Source organism: Dryobates pubescens, chromosome 4 (genome assembly GCF_014839835.1).
Source record: "Dryobates pubescens isolate bDryPub1 chromosome 4, bDryPub1.pri, whole genome shotgun sequence".
Taxonomy (NCBI): Eukaryota; Metazoa; Chordata; class Aves; order Piciformes; family Picidae; genus Dryobates; species Dryobates pubescens.
The window spans coordinates 34244041-34271398 of record NC_071615.1 but is presented as its reverse complement, the minus strand read 5'-3'; the positions used below and the strand labels follow the sequence as shown (position 1 = coordinate 34271398).

Genomic DNA, 27358 nt, shown 5'->3' with positions numbered 1-27358 from the left:
AGGGCTGCAAGAGTTGAGTACCAAGGTACCACAACTGCTGTCTTCCCTTTCCCATCCTGTACACCAACATTGCCTCGTACCACGACTTTGGTCCTGACATATTTGCAAGGCCTGAGGTAAGAGCAGACAGGCGTGTCACATGCTGTGCCCACATCTCTGCTAAGAGAGGGAAAGAGGAGAGAGGGGAGAGAGAAGGGAGAGGGCAGTTACCAAAAAATACTGGATTCAAACTCCCAAGATCAATTTGAATGTTGAGGGAGCAAAAAGGCATGGACGTGCAGACGGGTTTCCCTGCAGTCTGCACATGCAGAAGAGGTTCTAGTTACAGCATTTCAAACACACCCCAATACATATTCATCACTTTTCTGATACATCTTTAACATATTCATTAGTCTGAATTTCAGAGTTCATGCTAAGCTATGCAAATCTCTTCCACACAGTGCCAGCCTCTGGCAAATCTTGGGGGAGTTCATGAAAAATCCTCCCGATTTCCACCTCCTCTGATATTCCAATGGTCTTGAGTCTCCTCACTAGTTGGCCCAGAGATTCACACACGTTTAGAGGTGTGGACTTGTTAGTGAAAGTCTTAACTGTTTAGAAGACTCTATTCTATTCTTATCTTCAAGAGAAGTTCACACTTCATTACCTTTCCTTCCATGATTCATCATCTCCTTTTCTGAGGCCTACAAAGATGGTCTCTCCAGCTCTGTGTTCTCAACCAACCAGAAGTTAACAACTAATAATGAGGGTTTCTCTGCTGTACTTTAGTCGTTTCATTGACCTATTCTACTTCATATTTATTTGTATATAAATAAATCAAAAAGCCTGTACTTGTTTCATTGCCCTACGCTATTTCAATCTCTTACTTGGAGGAAAGGGAAGGCAAGGCAGCCCCCTGACTCGACCAGAGGACCACAAGCCAGCCTGCCCCTGCCTTCAGGGTCAGCGGGTCCTGCCGCCTCCCCAAGAACAACCGCACCGGCCACCCCAGCTACTCGGCGCTCATCTCCCTGCCCTCAACATGGCGGCCGCCAGCCGGGCGCGGGCGGTTCGTCCCGGCATGCCCCGCGGGGCTGCCTAGAGACAGCCGGCGGGGCGGGGCGGGGAGGATGCTGCCGCGGCCGCCGTGGGGCGAGGCAGCGGCGACACAGCACGGAAGGGAGGATGCGGCGACGGTGGTGGCGGCAACAGCAGCAGGCGGCGGAGGAACGGGGAACCATGCGGTGCTGCGCGGCAGGGCCCTGGCCGCACAGCGGGGGTGCCCTCACCACTCTGCTGCTGACAGGTCGGTCACGGCGGCGTTTCACGGCGGACAAGTGGGTGCGGGCCTCGTTGGCAACCCGCGGACTCCCTGTACCCTCCTGGCGGTACTGCAGCCGCCCCGCCTTTTGCCTCACTGCATGCCCCGCGTCGGTGCGTTATCCGAGCCGTCCCGGTACCTCCCCACCTTCCCCCAACCCGCCTTGGCTCCAGCGGCTTCTTGGCGCGGCGGCGGCGGCCACCCCGAATACGGTGCAGGGGCGGCGACCTGCCTACCCCTCGCCTTCTCCCCGCGGAGGGCACAGCCGCAGCCCGCCCCTCTCCGTGCCTCGGAGCTGAGGGAGCCCGGATGGGGCTGGGGCTGAGGCGGCTGGGCCGGTGGAACAGGCTTCGTGATGTGTCGGGGGGTTGCTGATGGGCCTGCCTGAGAGGCGCTAGCTAGCGGGGCAGCTTCGCTCCTGCGGCCGGCAACGGGCTGCGCGCTTCTCCTTCAACCTGGCAGCCTGTCTCCCAAGGCTGGACTATTTCGACTAAAGGAGTATCTTTGGTATCCTTCCCAGTTTGACTGCTTAATCCAACTGTGTCAGAACTGAGACTGCATTTCCTGCATTGGGAGCCTTAATCCTGCTCCCTAATGCATGTAAAGAATAGCTGTCAAGCAGCAGGCGGGTTTCACACCCGTAAGGTTCTGCACAGTGAAATACTTCAAACAGATAACGCTTCATATCGTACCAGCCACAGGACTGCTTTCATGAGACTGTTGCTAAGCCAAAAGCAAGTTAACAGCAAAAAATGAGAAATAAATCTGTTTCCTCAGGTTATTATTTTGTGATGTGAGAGGTCAGTGGTCTGTCACTGGAAGCTAACAATCTGCTCAATGTCTTCTTGAATAATATCTAGGTACATTTCTAATACTTCTTTATGGCCATTCTTGTCATAGAATATTGACAGCAGAGGTGATGGGACATATTGGATACATGTAAAGATACATTTAGCACCTGAGTTTTGAGTTGTATGTGAGGACAAAAATGTGCATTTGTGCAATGCGAGATGCTGCTCTTTCCTTGTGTGAAATTCTTCCTGCCTTTTCTGCCACCCTCTCCCAAGACCAGTTGTGGGATAGCAACCAAGAAGGAACTGGGACAATCTTAGGATAAGCTTTCAGTATGAACTAAGATATGAAGTTAAAGAAAGCTCAACTGAAACGAGCTTTTAGAAGCTGAATCCACAAGCCTCTCTCAGGCTACACAATAAGGGCAGAGAGCTTAAGGGGTTTTTTAAGTGTTAACTTTCCCACTCCAAATTCAGATATTCTTAAGCTTGATTCAGGTGGATTTCATTACTTAAAACAGCAGAACATACAGTTTAAAACTGATATAAAAAAAGGAAGCATGAACTTAAATTCAGTTAAGCTCTTTCAAGAGGTATCTATTTAAAATACATGCTTCATCAAGGTGGAGTTTTGTAGCATGTTCCTGGTTTGAGTTCAGGTACAACAATACAAGACTGCTTAGAGAAGCTGAATGATGCAAACTGTCCCAGGAGCTCGCCCAAGTTCCTTTCCATCCCCTTAAGCAAAAAAAAAACAACCACAAACCAAACAGAACAACCCACCCCCACCCCATTGTTTTCATTGTAGCATCCTCCTGCTTTCCCTGAGCTTGATATTCCAACTATGATCATGTACAAGGACTTCCAGCCTCATCTGCTGGCTTTGACATGAGCCACAGCCCTGCCTGAAAGTTCCTTCTTTTGAGTCTTGTTCTTAAGCAGACTTCTATGGTACTGAAGTATGACTTAACCTGGGAAAAAAACATCTTACAGACAAAGTAGAATATGAGAAGCAGCATAAAATCTGCAAACAGATTTCTTTGAGTTCTCCTCTGCTAATATTTTTTTTCCCATTTCTCTAGTAGCACTTGATCTACAGAAGAAACTTGACTTCTGCTTTTTGTGCTTCTTAAAGATGTGTGAAACATACTTGCAGGCTTTTTGGAGGAGGCTGGCTGCTGTCAGAAGTGTGGGTTGTCCTCCTCCCTATCCTTTCTGTTGCAAAACATGAACTCAAAATGTTTTAATTTTAAGAGATTGAAGAGTTAAAAGGATGTAAGAGTGATTTCAGAAGTCCTACCTTTGCTCCTGGAGGGCTGATAGGGTACTCAAATTGAAGGTACTGCCTCTCAAACACTAGCTGATGGTAATTTTCTTCACTACTAGAAAAAAATGAGATATTGTGAGAAGTGGTATTTTAGGGTTAAACATTTCTAATACAGACTAGGTAGTTCTTTAGCTTCATAGTAAGCAGACATGGGAGAATTTTGCTAGGTTAAACTAGTAGAGATATTTGCCAGTGAACTGTCCCCATATTCTGCTTGTACAGAGAGAGTGGTCATCAAAATGTTGTTGAGTGACTGTGGCCATTTTCTGGTTGTTGTCCTATATGGCTACCCTTAAAAGAATTCATTGTCAGTGTTGTCCCTGGAGTGCCTGTTTTATCCCAGGGAGTTGTAGAGCAATGGAATCGTATTACCTTCTCCCAATAAAGGGATCAAAATGGGGAAGGAACTCCCTTGCTCTCACTTTGGAAGCTGTAATTTGTCATAAGGCTGTACCACTGCCAGAGAATATTCTCCTGCTCTTCCACAACAAGGCACTTCTCTCTGCTTCCTTTTGTAGGTGCCGAGTAACTTGTACAGTGATACTGTGAGTGCCTGAAAACTAGACCACCCACAAACAAAAAATGTTACTGAAATCAATCTACTGACCAGGGTGGGATGGGATTGTTTACCCTGGTGTGTGCTAGGTGGCCAGGAATGTGCTGGGAACCCCTCTCTGCAGCAGGGCTACTTTAAAACAGCTGTGAAATTGCTAGGATGGGTGTTCAGGAGGCTGAACTTGATCCCTGCACTTAGAGAACCATAGATTCATGGAATTATTGTGGTTGGAAAAGACCTCTAAGATCATCAAGTCCAACTGTCAACTCAATACCACCATGGTCGTTAAACCATGTCCTGAAGTGCTATGTCCACACCTCCAGGGATGCTGATCCCACCACCTCCCAGGGCAGCCTGTTCCAGTGCCTGACAAAATCAGAAAGTAAACTCAGGCTGTCTGAAGACAATCATGACAGATGATCTTTGGCCTTTTCATTCTGTGGCACACCTGCCTCCTGTTCCCAGAAGAGCCACTCTGCTGCTCAGCACAGTCTGCAGAGGGAGGCAGAACATTTCAGGGGTGATGTTTTCCAACTCACACCACAGCATGCCTGCCCTTTTTTTTCAGTTGTAAGGGCAAACAGGTTTTCCTCATGCAGGGCTCCGAATCTCTGCCTTTAAAGATGTTACCTCTCAAGTTCTTGTACTAATCTGACACAGATCAATAAATAAAATCAATTTCCAAATAATAAATGAATAACCAATTACAGGAGGGAAGGTGGTGTAATAGGTAGTGTAGGTTACACAGAGACATCTTAGAGGTCCTGAAGCCAGACAGAAGTCAGTTACAACAGGATTTCATCTTCCAGATGTAACTTGATGTGTAAAGAGAGGATTTTTTTTTTCCCTTTTGCTCATTGATGTTTTTTTTTGCCTGAAGTTCATTAAAGTACTTCAGGAGTTACAGTCGCCAAAGCAAACCCCTTTCTTCCGAAGAGAGGTTGTTTGCAATCACTTTAAGAGGAAAGAATGCCAAGCCTAGACACATCCATTTTGGTACAGCTTTTGAGCTCTTCTTGAGTAGATACTGATACAGCAGTCACTAGCAGTGTAGAGTGCTGTCCTCTGGCAGAGCTCTAGAGGAAAGGAGGGAGTTGCTACTTTTGATTACTTAGGAATTTCAGCAGAGCAGGAAAAAAGAGCCAAGAAACCAAAGAACACACATTAGTTCCCTTCTGATCAGCTGAGCTGCTTTTCAAGCAAGTAACAGAATCAAGAAGTGCTCTAACTTGGGAAGGGTTTTGATGACTATCAGGAAGCGTTTTCAGTGTGGAACAGGGTGTTACTGACTGAGAGGTGAAGGTACAGATTTCAGTGGCTGAGAATTGCAGGGCTGCAGTTAGCATGGCCAGGTTATGCAGGTCCAAAGTATCCATTGTTTTGTTAACAGGGAAGTTATGGTGCTCACTAACTGCCTAGTTGGAAGCTCTGAGATGTGGACTAAGATGGGTTGCTTGGTGGGTCTTTTGCTGTACCTTGGTGCTATCAGTTCCTGGTTGTTTTGCTTGGTGGTTCTCAGCAGCCTATTTGAAATCTCTGCTGTATATTGACTTCTGCTTCCAGCTTAGTATGTGGGAAGGGCTCTGAGCTAGATGGGTTATGTGGTGGAAGACTGAAAGAGCATTTTTGGGGGGCAGAGCTGTGTGGTAAGAGAGTAAGGGGTAGTGAAAGCTGGCCCAAGGTTGTGGCATGAAGGTGATGAGCACCTGCTTAGGTCAGAGTCCCAGGCAGAGCTGTGGGAGGGAGGGGAGATGCTGACTTTAGAGAAGAGGAGCTGTGTGCTGCATTACAAGTGGGAGCGATGGGCTTGAGATCCTACTTCAAAGAAGCAATAAGGAGCATAGGTGGTACTGCAGGATGGTTTGTGGGTGTCAGACTGTAGTAAAGGAATGGGTAAGGGGATGCTGCTCCATGATACTTAGCCACAACACAATCCAAAAAGGACCCATCTTCTCTGTGAAATAGTCTGACATTAAATAGTAATATTAAAATGCTTTACATAAACCCTATGTGAAGCTATTTAAAGGGGAAATAAGTATAAAACAATATCAATATAATTTATATTTATAAACTAAAAAAAGCTTGATTTCATAGAATGGCTCAGGTTTGAAGGGACCTTAAGAGATCTACTCCAACCTCTCTCCCATGGGGAGGGAAATTTAAGGAAAATAAATGTTAATTGAAGAAAAGAGACTAGAAAGCACTGCAGATGTACTTCACCTTGGCATGTTGAGGTCCCAGGCACAGAGCTGTGAGTTACTCCTGCTACAAGACGCACTGCTGGGTGCTCCAGCAAGTGTGGTGGTGTGTAACCATCTGAAGAGCATGACACTATTAACATTTTTCTCAGTGTAAGTACAAGGCTGATTAAATGAATTCTAAAGTGTTTCTTTGATAAAATGCATAGTTTGAATCCCTGTGTTGTGTTGTATAAGGGCTCTCTTGTCATCCTTTAATCTTCCCTCAGCTTTCTTCATGTTGTCACTGTGCTTCTTGAAGGCTCTGTGTAAGTACTAGACACAGTGTTTGAACAGTCATCTGTGTCAAGGACAAAAATGAAATCTCCTTGCTCCTCCTTATCTTGCTATTTGCCCACCACAGAGTAATTTTGGTTGGAAAAGCCATTCTCTAACTCTACCAAGTCCAGGGCTAAACCATCAGCACCACATCTCTGCCTCTTTGAAACACCTCCAGGGATGGGGATTCAGCCAGCTCCCTGAGGAGCCTGTTCCAGTGCCTGACAACCCTCTCAGCATTGCTATAATTTGTTTGCCAGTGTTTGTTTCTTCCTGCAGGCTGATGTCTGTGAACCCAAGTGCTGCTGCCTCTTTGTTTCTAGTATTACTGTTTTTATAAGGAAGTGAAGATGCTAATCTGATAACATCTTTTAACCAGGGTTTGACACAAGTTCTCCCACGAAAACAATTGTAAAAGAAACATGACTTACTGTGACCACTTTGCCCTTCCTGACATCTGAGAGCAATTCCTTCCCTCCACACTTTCAGTTGGCATGTAACTGTACAAACAGCTGATGTGGCTGTTCTTCATCATAAAGGAATAGGAACAAAAGAGCCCAAACTGGGAGTTGAGGAGGAGCTTTCCCAGGGCATTCTGCTGCTGGCAAAATGGAGTTTGTCAGTTCCACAGCTGCCTTTTGTCTCCTGTAAACATTTGTTCCTCACCACATTTAAACCTCACACCTTCAGCTGCAATGATCCAGCTCTTTTCAGGCTGTGTTCTGGCTGCCTGGGATGGAGACAACAACTTTTATTTTCAGAACTGATTATTTGTTATGCCTGCAAGCTAGGAAATCAGTTCCATGTGTCTTTATCTAAGCAAAGCATCTCTATAGAAGCAAAGCCATGCTCTTGGTTGTGTTACTTTCCCTACTTGGCTCAAAATATACTGCACCAGTCAAAGTAACTTCAGCAATGGCTGTGCCCTGTGTATGAGGTTTTGCCAGCGCAAATATATTTACCAAAGAATGCTCTTCATCTTAGAATCACAGAATCAGAGAAATGTTTCAGTTGGAAAAGACTTCTGCTGCCCAGAGAGGTTGTGGAGTCTCCTTCTCTGGAGACATTCAAAACCCACTTGGATGTGTGAGCTATTCCAGGTGATCCTGCTCTGACAGAGGGGTTGGACTTGATGATCTTTCAAGGTCCCTTCCAACCCCTAACATTCTGTGATTGAGTCCAACCATCAACCCAATACCACCGTGGCCATTAAGCCATGATGCAAAGGGCTATGTCTACACATTTCTTGAACACCTCCAGGGATGGTGACTCCACCACCTCCCTGGGCAGCCTGTTCCAATGCCTGACTACTCTTGCAGGAAAAAAAATTCTTCCCAGTATCCAACCTTGGCCTCCCCTGGCACAGTTTTAGGCCATTCCCTCTCATTCTGTCACTTGATACTAGAGAGAATAGACCAAACCCCACCTCACTACATCCTCCTTTGAGGTAGCTTCATTGTGGCTGTTATTTTGTCAGCAGAAGTGTCTGCAAAGGTTCAAGCATTTAGTGTAATGCGTGTCAAAAAGCTAACTGTCAGAAAGGTTTTACGTATTCAAATCAAACACCACCGGTTTTTAAACCTGAGGTTCCTCAACCCCAAAACCTGGTGTAGAAGGCATCTGGTCCCATTTGTTACTTGGTTTCTGGGAGTCTGGTGATCTGACTAATTTCTTTTTTTGTTTGTGTTTTTGTTTTTTTTTGCATGTTTTATTCTCAAAAGCTATGTTGTTAAGCTCTGCTGATGGCAATAATGGAACAGTTAACTGGACGACTAAGCGAGCCCACAGTTATGTTATCAGCAGAATAAAGGCTGTTGAGAAGAATGGTGAGTTTAGGTTGTGAATTTAAATCCCACATTGGTTCAGTCAAGTCTGCTTTTAATATTCCTCTTGCTTTTCCAGCCATGTCCTTATTTTAGGGGTAAGATGCTATTTTCAGGTAAGTGAGCTGGGAAATTTTACATTTCTTCAGTCTTTTAAACATTCACAGACTTGCTTGTCCTTTGTGAGTCTTCCCCAACTGCTCCTGCCTCTGTAGCTTTGCTTGAAGTAATGGCTGTGTTACACCTAATACTGCACTTCTTACCATGGCTGGTGCTTGGAGACACCTCTGCAGTTTGCTTAATAAAATAAATTCTCTGCAGCAATCCAAGAAAGTCTTTTCACTGATGTACATAAAAAGGATTCTTTGGTGTCGTTTCTGTAAATGCACACAGCATATCCGAGCAAGTGTGCACTAGCTGAGAAAAGGCTTTGCTCTGACTGCCCAGCCAGGCAGGCAATCTGCATGGGCCCTCAATCAAGTGATTTCTGAAGTTGTGCTTCATCTTGCTCAAAATCAGTGGGGAGAGAAGCCACTGGAATTTCCCCTAGAAAAACCCTAGATGGATGTTTTTCTGAACATCATCAACATCCAGGCTTCAGCTAACATGGTAAATTGTCTGAAATCTCTGGAAATGGGAATCTTCTGGATCTGATGACAGTCTTGAGGCTGATAGAGTCTTAGCTAAATTCCTGGCAGTGCCCATGTTCAACACCTGCAAGAACAACAACTGGGACGGTTTTGGTATGTGTGTCAAAGAGAGTGATGGGTGTTTTCTAACCTTCAGTTCCTGATTACTTCTTTCCCAATCTCCAGAGCTTTTAACCTTTCCTAGAACCATTTTGGTTGGAAAAGACCTTTAAGGTCATCAAGTCCAAGCATCCTCTAACTCAGGCTAAACCATGTTCCTCAGCATCACACCTCTGCATCTGAAACCTCCAGGAATGAGGATTCAACCCCGTCACTGAGGAGCCAGCTCCAGGCTTTGGGAACCCTTTTGGTCAAGAAATTTTTTTCTAATATCCAACCTGAACCTCCCCTGGTGTAACTTGAGGCCATTTCCTGTCATCCTTTCTGCAGAAATTTATCCTGGGACCTACAGAAATTCCTCCAAAGGATCTGGAAACAAGAAAGAAGAAAACAATGCTGTTGAAGTAGCTGATATGCTGTCTTTTTTTTGCCCCTAGCAGGGATCTGTTGTGATCCTGTGTAGTGAAGATTTTTAATTCTGCATGATCAGTTTTGCAGAAACCTTTCACATTCCATAAGATTTTTATCTACCACAGGGAATCTGCCCAGGCAGTTCACAGTCTGGCAGTCTGGTGTTAGATTAGTAGTATCTGGAGGTTGGTTAAGTGTATTCAGTTTCATCCCTGGATCACCTAAGATAATTACACATTGATCTCCAGCCTCAGGTACTCTTAGCAGAGCAATGGTGGGGTTTAAGAGCTTCTGAAAAGAATAGCATTTCACTGGTTTAATTATTGAAACACAGTGATTGCTGTTGTGGGCTGAAAACTCATCATTTCCTTTCTGATTTGGAAGGAACTTCATACTGGGAGGAGAGGGCTTCTCTAACAAGGGTGGTGAGGACTTGCAGATTCTTCATCTCCATACTTGTGTCCTTTCAGTGTGTTTGTCATTATAAGATAAAATGGGTGGGTGGGTTGCTTTCCTGCTGAGAGGCATTTCTGGGTTTTCAACGAGGTCATTATTTTTTATCTGCATGCAGTCCTTTGTGGTGTGTTTACTTCGCAGAGAAATATCTCATTGCTAGCAGTGGGCAGACATTTAGTGATAGCCATGGATTACCTTAGACAGATGGGGTTGGGTTTTTTCAGTAACTGATGATCTTATCCTTCCTTTCTAAAACTGTTGCTTGTGGAGGAAATACACATTGAATTTCCACTCTTCTTGTTTGAAATGCATTCTCATTCTAGAGTCCAACGGCAGAATTGGAAAAAAGAACATTTCTAGGTATTTTGCACATTTTCAGCCAGCCACCATATTTTTGTCAGCTTCTCTGCTTTATTTAGATTACAAATTACTTTTCCTGCTTTTCTTAAAAATAGTTTAAAGGAAATGAATGAGTTTCCTTGCTCCATTAGCAACTCATTCACAGAAATGAGCACAAAGGCTTTTTGGCTCATCACTTTGCTAATTTTAATTACACAAATAGCAATGTTACTCTACTTAAGGCTACATAATTAAAATTAAAGTAGCTAGTTTATTAACCATACACAATTGTAATAAACTCTCTTAATTTTGGATCTATTTTAATTTTGGTTTCAAGGAAAAATGATTAGACACATACTCAGTTCAGATATTAAAAGCAGCTTCCAAAAGTGGGGATTTGACCAATAATATATCCAGAGCTTGTGACTATTAATTCTGCAATATCAGACTTGAAGAATGGGAAGCAGGTAACTAAATGTAGAGCTCTACATTGTAGCTGTCTGCATCTCCTCTCAGCTTGCCTCTGCAGTCAGTGGAGATCCAGTCTGCGTAGTTAGGAATCTAGGACATGATTCATCTCATTTACAGGAGAAATCAAATTAATCAAGGCCTAGAAGCGTCTGTTTCTTCTCCACTGACTATAAAAGGAGCCTGACTAACTCAGTGGTGGATGTTGTTTCTGTAGGCATCTAAAATTAGGTGAGATAGATTCCACCCAGAGTACGTGGTGCGAGGGATGGAATGTCTGTGATTAATGCCTAATTAGCAGTGGCTTTTTAAGCAGATCTCAAGTAAGAGGGTTGGTGTAATGAGAAGGCTGGAGAAATTACAGCAGGATTACAAAATTACATGAGCTTGATCCGTATTTCAGATGTATTTTGTTTACTGATTGAAGAGCTGAAATTAGCCCTTTTATCTTCTAGGAGGTGTGGGGCTCATTCCTTTGAATTTGTTATGACAACTGTAGTCTCTTTGAGTCACTTTTGTCTCTGACAGTAACCCCTTGCTGCATGGCCCACAGTCTTTGTTCAGAGATGTGATTCCCAGAAGTTTCTTTCAGCTTAGCAAGCAAGGCAGGTAGCTGTGGGGCTCTGTACCTGTGGCTTCTCTTTATTTACCACTCATGTAACCCTCATCTATTGACAATCATTCTCAGCAACGTGATTAATTCTTTCAGGGCACTGAGTTAAAGTTGAATAGTGATGTGGGATGGTAATATGACCTAGAGTGTGTCCTGTTAAGACACCATGAGAAAGACCTTTTATATCAGTATTCTCCATTTACACTTTAATTGTTTTTGCTTGTTGATAAAGTGGCTTCTTACCCATTTAGTGAGTCATAATGATTTTTGCATTAAAATGTATATATATTGTGTCACTGTATAGATAAAGATACACACACACATATAGTACCGTGTCAAATGTGTCATACCTAAAGAGGATTTACTTTAATCAACTAAATTTGTAGTTATGTTAAAAAAACCCAACATATTGCTTTTACATATGCTTGTGGTTCTAATTCAAGTTTCCTGTAGGTTTTTAATTCTGAGTACTGTAAAATACAGCTTCATTTAGTTTGTAGTCAGTGGCTGGCCTTTAATTGCCCTTAACCTTTTGTTTTCTTCTTCAATAATGAGCTCTCTAAGTAGATTTTTAGGTGTCTCTTGTCTCAACCTGCTGGCCCAAGAAAGTCCGGCTTTAAGAACTCAGAAATCCTCAGCTGAAGTGAATTTGCCTTGTCCTGTTCTGCACAGAGTGAAAACTCTGCCATTCCATTCTGTGAGCAATCAATACCGTTGGTTGGTGAAGTTCCTTCTTATTTCTCATCTTTCTTATTTTTATGTAAAATATCAAGAAACCACGATTGTATCCATCCACTGAATAAATTTTTGTTCATGTAATATTACAAATAAACAGCTATAAAATAACAGTAGCCTCCCTTGTTGGTTTTTGGTTTCTTTTACTGCAATAAAAACAGTTTGTGCAACTTCTGAGGTCCTATCAGAGCCAGTTTTACAGTGCTGGAAGGATCCTGTTGGGCAAAGAGAGGCTTTGCTCTGTGTTCTCATCTTAAATCCACTCAACCTTTAAAAACCTTATTAACAGGTCTCTAATACCCCTTGCTTTCCTGCTGCCAGATTGCCCACACTGCTATTGAAATGCATGCTGTTATTATCCAGAGCATGTCTCATTTTTGCCTTTTTCTGTCTCTTTTATCTTTCCTTCTGCTTTTCAGTGTACACAATTCTGTCCAAGGTGCACTCTGATCGGAATGTTTACCCTTCTGCTGGAGTTCTTTTTGTTCATGTTTTGGAGAGAGAGTACTTTAAGGGGGAATTTCCTCCTTACCCAAAGACTGGTATGGGATGCTAACATCTTCCATATTGTATAAAAATCTAACAAAATGTTGAAATGTCTGTCTGCTTTGCATACCTTAGAGTTCAGGATGTAACTTAAAAAGAACACTTTATAGTTTCTATTGAAATGCCTTCAAAAGATATAAAATACATGGTCCTACAAGGTGGAAGTGTTGTGGGTTGTGCAGAGATGCAAAATAATAGTGTGTTGGGAAGAATGAGAAGGCATGACTAACACATCAGAGAGCTGAGATTAGGGAGTACCTTTTCTTCGCTTTCACATCAAATATGAAATGAAGGAAGTTTAATTTTGTCTGTTAAAAATGCCAGTTACCTGATCACTGTTTCAGATGTAGCAGGTATCAGGCTATGTGATGGAGCACTTTGAAAGCAAGGAGTAAAACTGAGACAGCAAATATGAGACTATGTAATGATCATAGAATAATTTGGGTTGGAAGAGACCTTAAAGATCATCTAGTTCCAGTCCCCCTGCCATGGGCAGGGACACCTCCTATTTGACCAGCTTGCTGAAGGCCCCATCCAATCTGCCTTTCCATGATTCTAGGCTTGAAGCCTCCACAACTTCTCTGGGCAACCTATTCCCGAGCCTCACCACCCTCATGGGGAAGAAGTTCTTCCTGAGATGTAATCTCAATCTAGCTTTTTCTAGGTTTGAAATCGTTTATTTAAAACAAATGGATTGAGCATTCTTCCTGTGTTTAGGAACAGCTCAATGTTTAGTAAGGTAGTTTTCTAAGCATGTTTTTTTGGCAAACCTAAAGGATTGAAGACTTCCTGTATTTCTGATAGGGTGAAGGTTAGCAGCAGTGTTTCCTTTTGGACATGTTGAGAAGACCTAACAGGAAGACAGAACAGGATTTTCTACTAGGAATATGAAAATCGAGCTATGTAGTATTCTCTTGTAAATGGTCTAATAGAATGTTTTCTTATCTAGGTGAAATAAGTAATGATCCCATAACATTTAACACCAACCTGATGGGTTACCCAGACAGACCTGGCTGGCTACGCTACATCCAGAGGACACCATACAGTGATGGAGTGCTCTATGGCTCACCAACTGTAGAAAATGTGGGCAAGCCAACTGTCATTGAGGTATTTGCTTTGGAAGGCTCACAAAGATGTATTTTGGCTTAGAGTACAAGGTTCAGAATTGGCAAAAAGCATTGTCTCTTATTTTTTTTTAAACTTAATTACTGTTAAAAAAAGATTTTAGGCAGAGACAAGGACTTGTGACATGAAAATTTTCTCTTAGGTGCCACTGTGTCCTCTGAGAGAAAGGCAAGTCATGTGACATTTCATCTTATGCTTTAAGGTAGAACTAGGGAATAGCAATAACCATTTAAACTGAATGTGCCTTGCTGAAATATCTTTGGATTCCTGCCCTTCATCTTTCTAAGAGGTTTCCTTCCAGTAAATTATAAATACAGTAAATCTATAGAAATATATCAAATCTGTATAAATGATTACATTTACATTATCCATATATAAAAAAGTCGTTCCTCCTCAAGAATGACATCTCTACAGGTTCAGTTATACTGGAGATAATTTCACCCATGCTTCCTTCTGTATCCATGATGCAGTTTTGATGTCAGCAGAACTACTCCCATCTGTAAAATGGTTTATGTGCTGAAGTACTTGCAGACTCAGCTTTCTGAAGAGGAAACTTCTTACTTGAAATTGCCCTTTTTTAAGCTGGCATGTGCCTTCAGATGCTAGGATCTACATCAAGACCTCCATTTAAGTCTGATCCCAAGCCTGTATTTGAACTAAACCTTGCCTAGCATGTAAATTAATTGACTGCAGTCCCCTCTCATCTGTGGCTTTTAAATTAATTCTGTAGCATGTGAGGAGGGCAGATTGCATTTGATCCACTCCCTAGTGCCACCTGAGAGGAGTGATTGCATGTTCCTGCTTTCAGTATAACTTTCATTGTGTTGTTTTGGGGGTGATGACATGGTAAAGTCAATTAATTGGAGGAGAGCTCAGAATGAGAAGAGCCCTGCAGTAGAGCAGGTAATCTTCTTGAGCTCAAGTGCCTCTAAAAGCTGTGCAGAGATGGTTTGTGATGAATATTCAGTACAGAGACGGGTATGCCACTGTCACTTGGGTGGGTGCGCAGGCCGCACTGGCAGCTCTCACTGCTGGAGTGCAGCTGCAGAGTGGGTGCTGTTGTGTTCTGTACAGAGAGCTGGCTTTTCTAGGTATTAATGTTCAAACTACTGTTAAAACAATTCTGTGAAAAAATAACAGTATTGAGGAGTTAAAAATCTCCTCACTTTATTGTCTGTTAGTTTTATAGTGAAATTGTATCAGGGAAGCTTTTCTTTTGCACTGGAAGGAACCTGCAGAAGATACTCAGAGCATTTCTCCTTTTGATTCCAATCTGGACATGCAGCATCTCTGACTTTTCTTTGTTTAATAATCAGTGTCACTATGCTTTGTGGCTCTGTTTGCTGAGAAGCAGCATGGTTATGTACCTATTGCCATTCCTCTGCCCCTCCCTTGTCCCTGAAGTGAATGAACTGAAGTCGGAAATTAGGGAGAAATGTAATCTGTTTCAGATTGTTTCATGAAGGAGACAAGCATTCAAAAGGTGATAAACACTGCTAAATAATCAATTGAATTTCACTGATGTTTCTTTTTTGCATTGTTGCTTTGCAATCAGTTCTTTTGGTTGGTTTGTCTCTAGATCACAGCGTACAACAGGCGGACTTTTGAGACAGCGAGACATAATTTGATCATTAATATCATGTCAGCAGAAGGTATGTACAGAAAATCAGAGAAGCAGCTGCCTTGGAAAAACCCCTTTAAGATCACCATACCCATCCGTTCTCTAACTCTACCAAGGCCCTCAGCACCACCATCTGTGCCTCTTTGAAACACTTCCAGGGATGGGGAGTCAACCACCTCCCTAGGGAGCCTATTCAGGGTTTGAGAACCCTTCCAGTGAAGAAGTTTCTTATATCTAATCTAAACCTCCCCTGGTGCAACTTGAGGCCATTTCCTGTGGCCCTATCACTTGTTACCAGGGAGGAGACCAATATTCACCCAGCTTCAACCTCTTTTCAGGGAGCTGTGGAGAGCCAGGAGGTCTCTCCTCAGCCTCCTTTTCTCCAGAAAGAAAAATAGCTTGTTGTGCTTTGAACTGAATAGGAAAAACATTTTATGGGTTCTTACTGTTTTAAGATTAAAATGTAAACCAGTTGTCTGATGTTCAAGCCACATGCGGGAGCTCAAAGGGGATGTAATGGTTCTCCCTCTTGATTCAATTTCTTTTTAATCTAAATTGCTTATGTCAGCTAAGACTATTATTACTTTATATATATATAAGCTAGCTTACTTTTTCTAGAAATTTTTTTTCCTCTTCAGATGGACATTAGAGGAAAGATTTTACTCTCTTTCTGTGTGTTGTTTAGTTTGCTTAGTTCTGTATGTTCTTTATGCAGAGATCAATTCATAAATTGACAGAATAGTTTGGGTTGGAAGGCAGCAGCTCACAGGCAGGGAGACCTTCCAGTAGGCGTGTTTGCTCAAGGCCTCATCCAGCCTGGCCTTGAACACCTCCAGGGAAGGGGCATCCACAGCCTCCCTGGGCAACCTGTTCCAGTGTCTCACCACCTTCACTGTAAAGAATTTCTTCCTAATCTCCAGTCTAAATTTGCCCTCCTCCAGCTTCAATCCATTCCCTCTCCTCCTGTCACTACAAGCCCTTGTGAAAAGTCCCTCCCTAGCTTTCTTGTAGGCTTCCTTCAGGTACTAGCTGGTTAGTGTGAGGTCTCCCTGGAGCTTTCTCTTCTCCAGGCTGAATAATTGTACAGGCAGATTCAGAAAACAAGAGACGATGCCACACAGGGACATTTCAGCTGAAACCCCCTTGAATATTTTACATCCTCAGAATGAGTTTCTCCTATTTCTATATACACGTAGTCTGGAGTGTTGCAGGTTGCAACCCATTGTCAGTTTAGAGCCCCAAATTAGCACCAGTGTAATTTTATCTGTTTAATGACGGTTTCCAGCTGAGACACTTTTCCTGTAGTCCACTCCTCTATTTCCCAGCCAATGTTTTTCAGCTTTTTCAGTAGGACTGTTGAAACAAACATGAGCACATCAGATTCAAAAGGAGCTAGTTCACATGGAAGGCTTAGAGAGGTGTTTCAGCCTCAGTGGGGTATTGTGTTAGTGACTTCCAACTCTGTTATGGAATCTTTAAGGCAAAACTCCTTTTCCCTCCCAATTAGATTTCCCTTTGCCCTATCAAGCGGAGTTCTTCATCAGGAATATGAATGTAGAAGAAATGCTGGCAAGTGAAGTTCTTGGGGACTTCCTTGGAGCAGTGAAAAACGTGTGGCAGCCAGAGCGCCTGAATGCTATAAACATTACTTCCGCCTTGGACAGGGGAGGGAGAGTTCCACTTCCTATTAATGACATGAAGGAGGGGTAAGCACATCTCTGTCTTTACTCTCTTCTTTCCTTGCTGAAAAGCTTCCTGGTTTTTGGGTGTTCTGGACACTTTTGTATTTTGGAAAATCAGATTTCTGTTAGATCTGAAAAGTTTACTGATGGCCTGAGCCTGTTGTACCATGGGTCTGTCATGGTTGATACCATTTCAAAAGGCAGCACTTTATCTCTATTGATTTTACAATGAAAATTATGGAATGGTTTGGGTTGGAAGGGACCTTAAAGATCATCCGGTTCCAACTCCCTGCCATAGGCAGGGACACCTCCTACTAGACTAGCTTGTTCTAGGCCCCAGCCAACCTGTCTTTGAACACTGCCAGGCTTGCAGCCTCCCCAGCTTCTCTGGGCAAGGTCCCTTCTAAGCCAAACCATTGTCTGGGTTTCTGTCCTGTAATGCTAAATGAAGTGTTTACATTCAGCCTTCAGTATTCTGCCAATTTTGTAGGCAGTGGCATAGCTACAGTGTGGAACCTTTTAAGAGAAGCTGGGGTTTTGTCAGCTTGATGTTAGAATTAGGTCCTTGTGAATGTAGTTTGAAAATATGGGAAGAAAGTCTTTAAAAATTCTGTGCTGAGCAAGACTGAAGATTTCCTTAGGACAGAATTAGACTTTTTACAATTTCTACAAGTAGTCCCAAAAGTGAGCACTGCAAAAGTGAGGAACCAACACTTGGAGCTCTATGACTTCATGTGACAACTCTGATGGTAAGCAAACATGTACACTATGCAGAAAACAGAATACCTTGGAGTAGGGAGCTAGAAAACCAATTTTGATTTGATTCTGTTATTTATATTCTTAAAATACACTACCAAGAAAAAGGATTTTAATCTTTAAAGCAGAGCAGAATCTTACTGTGAGCAGTAAGGTTTGGTGGAGTACATCAGTGGAGAGCTGTCCTGACTGTCACTCATCTCTCCACAGTGTCTATGTTATGGTTGGGGCAGATGTTCCATTCTCTTCCTGCTTACGGGAAGTTGAAAACCCCCAGAACCAGCTGAGGTGCAGTCAAGAGATGGAGCCTGTCATAACCTGTGATAAAAAATTCCGTACTCAGTTCCATATTGACTGGTGCAAAATCTCTCTGGTGAGTTACTTTCTTCTTGCATTAAAATGATGTTTGTAGGAACTCAGTATTTTATGCCAGACATGATTTAGGCCCATTTAGAGTTAATAGTAAGAATTAAATTGTTTGCACTGGACTCCCTTAGGACTGCTCCAGCTGTGACCTTCCCACTCAGCTTGGTGTGCCAGGAGCTTGATCTCACTTCATCTTTGCTGCTGCAGTGCTAAGAAAAAAGTGTGAAATGAGAACCAAGGAAGCTCAGGCAGCTGTAACTGATGTGTCAGGTGCCTGCTGGGTTCACCATGAGCAGGTTTATGGGGAAGGACTTTTGCAGGAGAGAGGAGCCTCGCCTTGCTCCAGTGCTCACTTCTAGCTGTGAAATGTTTTCTGTTAGGGTCCAAGTTGGTCTTGCTTGCTTTTCCTGAATTTGACTTTAAGGTTAACAACTCCTAACTGCTGGCAGCCACATCAAATGCACAAAGATTTTTTTGTGCAGTGCTTTGGGTTTGAGATTCAGCACCCAGGTGAAACCTGGTGTACCTAACACCAAAATTACCATGGGAGTTAACGAGTGGAGAATACTTCAATTCTTTTTTGTCACACTGTCTTGCACTTAAATATATCAATCTGTATGTCTTTGAAGCTCAACAAAGCATTATTTCTAGTGTTCCATGAAAGCCTGTTCATCCATTGCAGAAGTTTTAATGCACCATTTTATGACTTAAAGTGTAAATTATCAAGAAATGACCATCAGCTGCCAGATTTCTCAGTGAACAGTGGCAGGCAAAAGGTCAAGAATGGAGGCAAATGTGATTTATTTTCATTAATGATCTGGAGAGAGTTTGAAAGCCAACACTGGTAAAATTAAAAAGTAATCTCTAACTGGAGATACCAAGGAAATGAAGGCAGGAAATTGAAAAGTCATGTTGGAAAAGCAATTAAATGCAATATCAAAGTCAGCAGCAAAAATAAAAGGTTGTGTTACTTGGAACATGAGATACAGACATTAAAAAATCAGATATAGAATTACTTGTGATCAGGAATGCAGCCTCTGGAGCTTAGTTGAGTGAGGACATAGAAAAAGCCTTCAAACTCAGGCTCTAATCAACTGAATGCACATCTCCAAGACTGGCAGTGTTCAAAGGCAGGTTGAATAGGACCTAGAGGAAGCTGGTTTAGCAGGAGGTGTCTGTGTCCATTGCAGGGGGTAGGAACTACATAATCCTGAAGGTTCCTTCCAACCCAAACTGTACTGTGATTCTATGCTCTCCTGATAGGGTGCAGCTTGCATTGGGTGAGTGGAGGAGGCAGCAGAACCGCTCAGTCCTGAGCAGGCTGGTTCATGCCTCTTGGATTTTATGAGCACTGGATGTGAAGCTCAGTAGGAAGGAGGAAGAAAATTGTAGCTACTTCACTCTCCACCTCTACTACCTCCATACAAGAGAAGGCAGTACTGTTGTTTAGGAAGACTAGTAAGAAATGGATTAATAAATCAAAAAGAAATCACATCAAAGAATGAGTTTGTAATTAAATGTTACTGAATGTTTAATCCAATGATATTGGTGTGAGAGATCCCTAAAATGAATCACAGAATGGTTTGGGTTGGAAAAGACCTTTAAGATCATCCAGTCCAACCATTCTCTATATCTGCTAAGGCTGGGGCTAAACCATGGCCCTCAGCACCACCTTTCTACATCTCTGAAACACTTCTAAGAGATGGGGATTCGGCCACCTCCCTGGGCAACCTGTGCCAGGCTTTGAGAACCCTTGCAGTGAAGACGTTTCTTGTTATCTCCTCTCCTGGTGCAACTCTAGTCCTGTCATTTGTTACTAGGGTCAAGAGACCACCCCCAATCTGGCTCTAGCATCCTTTCAGAGAGTTGTAGAAAGCCAGGAAGTGTCCCCTCAGCCTTCCTTTCTCCACATTAAACAGCCCCAGTTCCCTTGGCTGCTCCTCACCAGAACTGTTCTCCAGACCCTTCACCAGCTTCTTTGCCCTTGTCTGGACCCACTCCAGCACCTTACCTGTAGTGAGGGGCCCAAAACTGAACTCAGTACTCAAGGTGTGGCCTCCACAGGGAGACAAGCACATTCCTGGTCCTGCTGGACACACTATTGCTGATAGAGACCTGGATGCTTTAGCCTTCTTGTCACCTGGACACACACTGGCTCATCTTCAGCCATACATCAATCTGTAAAAGCAGAGTATCTCTGGCAGGCACAGAACAAAGATACTAGAATATCACTTATAGCATTGATCAGAAGTTTTCAATTAAATAGAAGGTTTCATTCTCTTAAACAGGGTTTGGATGAAACTTTAGAAGTTGTCAGATGTGTGCTATGGACTTTGTAGATGTTCCAGCTGGTTACACACTGCCTGCTCTCACATTCTGTTATTGTATTAATTGTCTTTATTTTTTCTTCTTTTTTTTTTTTCTTCTGGGTACCAGGTTGACAACACAAAACAAGTTTCCACCTTTCAGGAAGTGATCCGTGGAGAGGGGATACTACCTGATGGTGGAGAATACAAGCCACCATCTGACACCCTGAAAAGCAGAGACTATTACTCGGATTTCCTAATCACACTGGCAGTGCCCTCGGCAATAGCACTGGTGCTCTTTCTAATCCTTGCCTATATCATGTGCTGCCGACGGGAAGGAGTGTGAGTACCTTCACACACTGATACCTGCAGGGCTGTCTAAGGTGATGATGTTTGTTAGGATAATTCCATTCAGTTCATTAAAAACATTTAAAATGAACCAAAAGCTATCAGCTTCAAATAGTGACCTGTCCCTCATGGAAGCACACGTGGTAACTGCCAGGAGAAGGGATGTAGGGCCTTTAACTGTTGTAGCTGAAAGGGTTAAACACCTCAGCATACACACAAAATGCCCCAAACACTTAAAATGCTAATAAAGGATCGTGGATTCAGGGAAATAATAAGTAATTTCTAAAATGCTACCTTGTCTAAAATAAGCCTGGTTGAGGAAACGACCTGAATTTAGCCTTATTATAAACCACCTAAAAGCAAAGCAGCAAGTAACGCAACTCCTGCCATTTCTTACACCAACTACAGTTCCATTTTGTCACAGAATTTATTTGAGCCAGAAGCTTGCTCTTTAACCTGCATTTCCATCTCTGTGTGTGTGTCTGTGTGCGTGTGTCTCTCATCAGCACACCTTTACGTGCGTCCATCCAGGCCTCACCATAAAGCCAGCTGCAAATGCTGCCAAGTTGGCGTTTGGCAAGAACCTTGTCAGCATTTGTGCATCACCAACTATCCTCACCACCAGATAGATTTAATGTTCCAACTATCAATGCTATTATTTAATTCATAAATTTTGTTTTGTTTTTAGGGAAAAGAGAAACATGCAAACACCAGAGTAAGTGTCTTCTTTCCTGTTATTTTTCTTTTACCATTTAATTTTCATTCTCGGTAGCTTGTCATGCTTCATACATGTGTGTCATAATCTTCTCTCATTCTCTCTAATCCATGGTTTAATTCATCAATGTGAAAGCTGCTTTTAAATCAGTCTTGGCAAGGATAGAAGACCAGAATAAAAAGGGTTTGAAATTAATGACTCTCAATTCAAGATAAAATAGTGCTATTAGAATAAAGACATTAATATCTCATTTAAACTCCTGGTTATTGGACTTTCCAGCCTCTTATCTTAAAGGCAGTGGAGAGGAAAGGAAATATCCTAGAAGGTATCCAGTGCCTGTGCTATGGAGTGGTTTAAAATTAATCTCTGAGCTTTTATGGATCTCCCACAAGAATCAGGAGTTAACCAAACCTTTTAACTGCACCAAATAAATGCACAGGTTTGGGTCCTATGAAAAGTCCTTATCCAGACAGCAAATTCTTAATAGAATAATTACTGCCTTAAAATGAAATAAATCCAGTATTTATTAAATATTTATTAACTTAACTATGTAAAGTTACTGTAGAGTCTGTAGCATGCCTCAGGGTCCTTGTAATTTTTAAGATAAGTAGTACTTGTTCAAGGCTATCCATTCTGATGGACCACTTAAAACATGTATTTAATTTCTTCTTGCCACAGCATCCAGTTGGTCCACCACAGTGCTATACAGAAATCTACCAAAGAGCTCCGTGATATGTCTAAGAACAGAGAGATAGCCTGGCCTCTTTCAACACTCCCTGTGTTCCACCCAGTCACCGGTGAGATCGTGCCTCCCCTTCACACAGACAGCTATGACAACACCAGTATGCCACTGATGCAGACGCAGCAGTAAGTACTCAGATTTTCTCACTGGGTTGCACCACTCAATCCCAGTGCTTGTGTTTATCATGGTGGTGTCAGCAGTGGCTCTAGCTGAGGAGTGCTCTGAGGTCTGCAATTCAATCAGGAATGTAAATGTCAAAAGCAAATGAAATGGCTTGGCAAGGAGGTGACATTTCTGCATGCTTTGGAGCAAACCTGCTGCTGACAGAGGAACTGATTGAACTGCTCTATTTTACACACCCTGCCTCTAAAGCCATGCCTTTGGATTTCTGGTACAAAACTAGCAGTGGGGCTGGGGGTAGTTCCATAGAGAGAATCCAGTCTTTGTCAGTAGTTAGTGGTGTGCCTGTCACAGGTGGGTTATGTCTTGAATGGTGTCACTAAACAGGGACATGTCCAGTTACACAATGAGCCCTCCACCATTTCCACTGCTGCCAGCCTCTCACCAAGACAGAAACTAGAGAAATACTGATTCCTAGTCCCTGATTTATCAGTAACTTAATGACACCATCAGGATAGACTTTCCTGGTGCTTGGACATGGTCTTTGCAAGACGTTTGAGTCTCTGGAGTTGTGCACACCTAAGGCAGTGGTTGCAGAAGTGGCTGCCATTGTTCTTCAGTGCTGTGCTCCAACACAAGCTCCAGCTGGGAGCTCTTCAGCTGGCAGGCCTGCATGGCCCCAGCACTACCCTGGCCCTAATTTACACATGCTTGCCCTGAGCTTTATTCATAATGTAGGTACCTGCTAGAGGAGTATTTTCTTCTCCCTGTCCCAAAGCTGTTCTCCAGAAGGTAGAATTCTGCCTTGTGCAGCCACTGCAGAGTGCTCTGCCCTCTCTTTTACAGTTCCCTCTCCATCCAGAATAGCATTTTCATATGCCTGGGGTAGTAAAAGCTTTCCCCTCACTAGCTAGGGGCTACTGAAACACACTTCAACAGGACACAAAAATGTAACTTTGCCTTGGTGAGTGTACTGGTCCTGTGTGCAAAATAAGCTGGCCTTTCATCATTCCACAGTCAATAATGAAGCTGCAAATACTGTCACCTTTTCTGTGTTCACCACTTATGGAAACCAAACTTTGCATAACATCAAAAACCTGCCATGACTCCTCTGGTCTCTCCCCAAGTGAGCTTTGATCGTAGCTGAGAACTGAAATAACAGGAGCTACCCCTTAGCAGTAATTTCCTTTCACTAACCTGGCTAACCTTTGGACAACTGTCTTTGAATGATGGAAATGGATTATTGCTTCAAAAGAAAAAAAGAAGAGTTACTTGGTATTCAGACTCTTCTAATTCAAGATATTAAATTGTTCTTTGTAGGAACCTGCCACATCAGACCCAGATTCCACAGCAGCAGAGTGCAGGTCAGTACGGAGAAAACATTGTAGCTGTGAAGTGACCAGTGTGGAGCAATCAGTAGTGAAAACACACACAGGCTGTGGGCAGTAGAAACCAATTACCAGTGTAGTGAAGTCTTACGGCATCATCACTTCAGATTTTTGTACATCAGTGGACATTTGGGGCTCAGATTGATTGAACCAGTAGGATAAATGCTGCATTAGGACTCAGCATAAGGCACTGGATTCTAAGCTAAGTTAGAAACAGCCTCCTAGAAAGAATTGTCTGACAACAAGAAGCTACAGGCAGATTCCCCACTGTGGTTGAACTCTTCAGAGTTTCCAAAACTTGCCCACTTCCAGCAATGCTAGCTAAGCTCTGAAGAAGGAGCTCTCTACTGCTGTTACTAAGCATGAAGAGTTGATATTGGGGAACCTGGGGCGAGGCACATCCCCATGCTGCAGGTTTTCCATGCCTTAGTCATCACTTTTAGCTCATTTTCCCTAATCCTGTTGCGGTGACTGAAGCCATGAATGATCCCATCAGAGTATGGGCTAGGACTGATTGTTCCCCATCATAAGAAAGACATAGAAATGTTGGAGTGAGTCCAGAGCAGGGCCACAAAGATCCAAGGGCTGGAGCACCTCTGAGGCAGCTGGAGTTGCTCAGCCTGGAGAAAAGACGACTATGTGGGGACCTTATAGCTGCCTTCCAATGCCTGAAGGGGTCCTGCAGGAAGGTTGAAGGACTTTTCATAAGGGTGTCCAGCAATAGGACAAGGGGGGAATGGTTTTAACCTGAGGGAGAGTAGGTTTAGACTGGACCTTAGAAAGAAGTTCTTCAGTACAAGACTGGTGAGAATCTGGATTGCCCAGAGAGATTGTGGATGCCCCCTCCCTGGAGGTGTTCAAGGCCAGGTTGGATGAGGCCTTGAGCAACCAAGTCTACTTGAGAGGTGTCACTGCCCACAGCAGGGGCGTTGGAGTAGATGATCTCTAAGGTCTGTTCCAACCTAAGCTATTCTGTGATTCTCTCTAGTTAAGTGTCAGGTGTGAGAAAAAGCTGCAGCCACAGCCAAGTGAGAAGGCAAATGCAGAGGCCAAAGTATAATTTGAGTATCCAAAGAGGTGTTGATGCAAAACTAGCCACAGATAGAGACACACAGTGAACATACTATGAGGAACACAGCTCCAGCAGGAAGGCTTGTTTAAGTCAGGGGTTACAGAAGCAACTCTTTTCATTCCAAATCCTTCTTCTTCATTACTGCTTTCGGGGATTAAAGGAGAATTTCGCATGACAACATTTCAAAGATTTGAGGCAAGTATATGATAGATGCTTCTGCCCATGTGTTTTTATGTTGTTATCTGGAAATTCAAAACATTTCTAAACCCCCCAAACCGACTGCAGTTCTGCTGGCTTTGCTGTTGGTGTGCTCTATTGGACCTCTGCTGGAAATGCCAATCAAAGCCTCCAGCACTGGTTTGGGTTGACATTTAGCACAGCTCTTCACGCTCAAAACATCACCCAGTTCTGTTCTTCTGTTATGGCTGTTCTGTTACAAGGATTCCAGTCTGTCTTACGGTAAAAAAAGTGCAAAATCACTAGGTAGCACTGTGAGAAATCTTTAAAGAGGGATGAAGTAGAAGCTAGCATGAATTTGTAGGTTCCAGGTCACACTGAAGAGCTGCCATAAACCCAGATTTTAAAAGTCCTCCTGTGGCCCCTGATTTTGATAGAATACACTTGGCTCTTTGATACCCATCACAGAAAAAAACCTATTTGGCAGAAAACATTCTTTCCTCTTCTCTTAGTTTGCAGTGACACCTTCCTTCATAGCTCAGAAGAGCAGATGACACTGCAAGAGCTTTCATGATGACATGATGGGGGGGTGCCTCTTGCAGTTTATCTTCTAAAGGATATCTACGACTCATGTTGTCAGAAGGTTAGAATTTTAGGAAGTTTTGATTTAACCCCAAATTTAGGTGCTCCTAAGATTATTTTTTTTTTGTCATTATTACCTTTCTTTAGCAACAAAACCACAAACTCAGCAATCAATTTTATCGATCTGGTCACCTAAGCAATGTATAGAACTAACATGCTGAAGGCCAAATAAATTTCTAGAACTAGACATCCATGGTTTGATTTTTTTGCTTTCCTGCAGAGGATTCCAAATAACATAATCAGGATCATTAACTTTCTACCAGTCACCACCATGATAATAAGCTTCTGTAGACCACAGTTAGTAATCTGAAGAGCAGAACACTCTTATGGGGAAGAATTGCTTCCTTAGGTCTCATCGCAATCCAGTTTGCAGAGACACCCTCCACTAGATCAGGTTGCCCAGAGCCACATCCAGTCTGTCCTTAAGAACTTCCAGGGATGGGGCTTCCACCACCTCCCTGGGCAACCTGTAACCTGTCTCCCTTGAAAGTCTGTTAGATCCCAAAGAGAAAGGTAAATTTCTGGCTAAAGCCTTGCTTCTGCCTTCCCAGAAGCCAGCAAGCAAAACGTTCCCATGTGTATTGTTATCTTTTGGTGCCAGCTGTACTTGTGTGTCCCCTGTGTGGCTGTGGTAAAGGACTAATAAAACTGTTCTTGTGCTGTGCTACCCATCAGCAGTTCAACAGTGTCAGGTCATCATTTACCACTGCTGGATGATACCAAATTCTCTCTACTTGCAGGTAAATGGTATTCCTGAGGAGAGAAAGCTAACAGAAGCAATGAATTTGTAATCAGAGAAGGCAGCAAATTGTCTTATTTTCTCATTTGTTGGTTGGTGCATGAATTTTTATTGGTGTCTGTTCTGCATGCCCACAGTATTGAGATGATTTCAGTGCCAGAGAGTGCAATCACTTCATGGAGCTGCTGTACTTTTGTACTTGGGACATTTTGGACAATTTATAAACACTGATAACTTTTTATACTTGGTACATTCAGAAAATAATCTTTCATATACATGTATTAATAAACAGCAAAGTTTATTCTGGTCTGTGGTCTCTCCTGGAGGTTTTAAACAGAGAAATCAACACTTCAAAAAGAAGAAACAGGGTCAAAGGATTTTAACCCTGGAAGTGGTCAAAGGCAGGTTGGCTGGGACCTTGAGCAAGCTGGTCTAGTAGGAGGTGTCCCTGCCAATGGCAGGGGTTTGGAACTAGATGATCTTTAAGGTCCTTTCCAACCCAAACCATTCCATGATTATATTTCAGACTGTTCAATGGGATGATAGAATTGCCTTGTATTTGCTGATGAAAGGCAGCAATGTATAAGCATGAAAACTTGTGCAATATGGTGAGGCTCAGCAATAGCATTCCAGATGCAGTAAGCATTTATTTTGTAGAGATTATCAAAATGAAATGAGCTAAGTTAGCTTTGGGAAAAAGACACAAAGCAAGAAGCAAAATTCTAAACCTATTCCTGCTGAAAATTAGATTTCTGTTCCTCTACCAGATCCTTCACCAACTTGTAAGCAATAAACATTTAAAATCTGTCCATTCTTTCCTCTGATTGTGTTGGAAGAAACTGTTCCAAACCACACTGCAGGCAGAAATTGTCGGCAAGTAAACAAGGGTAGATTGTATTTCTGTGTACATGGCCAACTATTAACTCTTT

General features: G+C 42.8%; 1 protein-coding gene across 5 annotated transcripts; it reads left to right on the top strand.

The window, feature by feature from the left end:
* The first annotated feature begins 1099 nt into the window (after positions 1-1099).
* SGCE (sarcoglycan epsilon) lies at positions 1100-27358 on the top strand. Of its 5 annotated transcripts, XM_054161092.1 has the most exons (13): positions 1100-1285; positions 8212-8316; positions 12504-12626; positions 13580-13737; positions 15335-15407; positions 16884-17082; positions 18025-18187; positions 20617-20828; positions 21523-21549; positions 22228-22416; positions 23732-23775; positions 25032-25066; positions 26431-27358. In XM_054161092.1, exons 1-13 carry the CDS (start codon positions 1165-1167, stop codon positions 26479-26481), a joined length of 1500 nt encoding a protein of 499 aa, XP_054017067.1. In that variant the 5' UTR covers positions 1100-1164; the 3' UTR covers positions 26482-27358. The 5 variants fall into 5 exon arrangements, with proteins under 5 accessions (XP_054017067.1, XP_054017069.1, XP_054017070.1 ...); XM_054161094.1 differs by lacking the exon at positions 25032-25066; XM_054161095.1 differs by lacking the exon at positions 8212-8316 and having other exon boundaries at positions 1101-1285.

Bases quoted from the DNA above. Each gene is read 5' to 3' on its own strand.
- SGCE (XM_054161092.1), top strand. From the start codon at position 1,165: ATGCGGCGACGGTGGTGGCGGCAACAGCAGCAGGCGGCGGAGGAACGG. The intron at 21,550-22,227 runs GTAAGTGTCTTC...TTCTTGCCACAG, and splicing joins AGAAACATGCAAACACCAGA to CATCCAGTTGGTCCACCACA. The intron at 23,776-25,031 runs GTCAGTACGGAG...CGGGGATTAAAG, and splicing joins TCCACAGCAGCAGAGTGCAG to GAGAATTTCGCATGACAACA.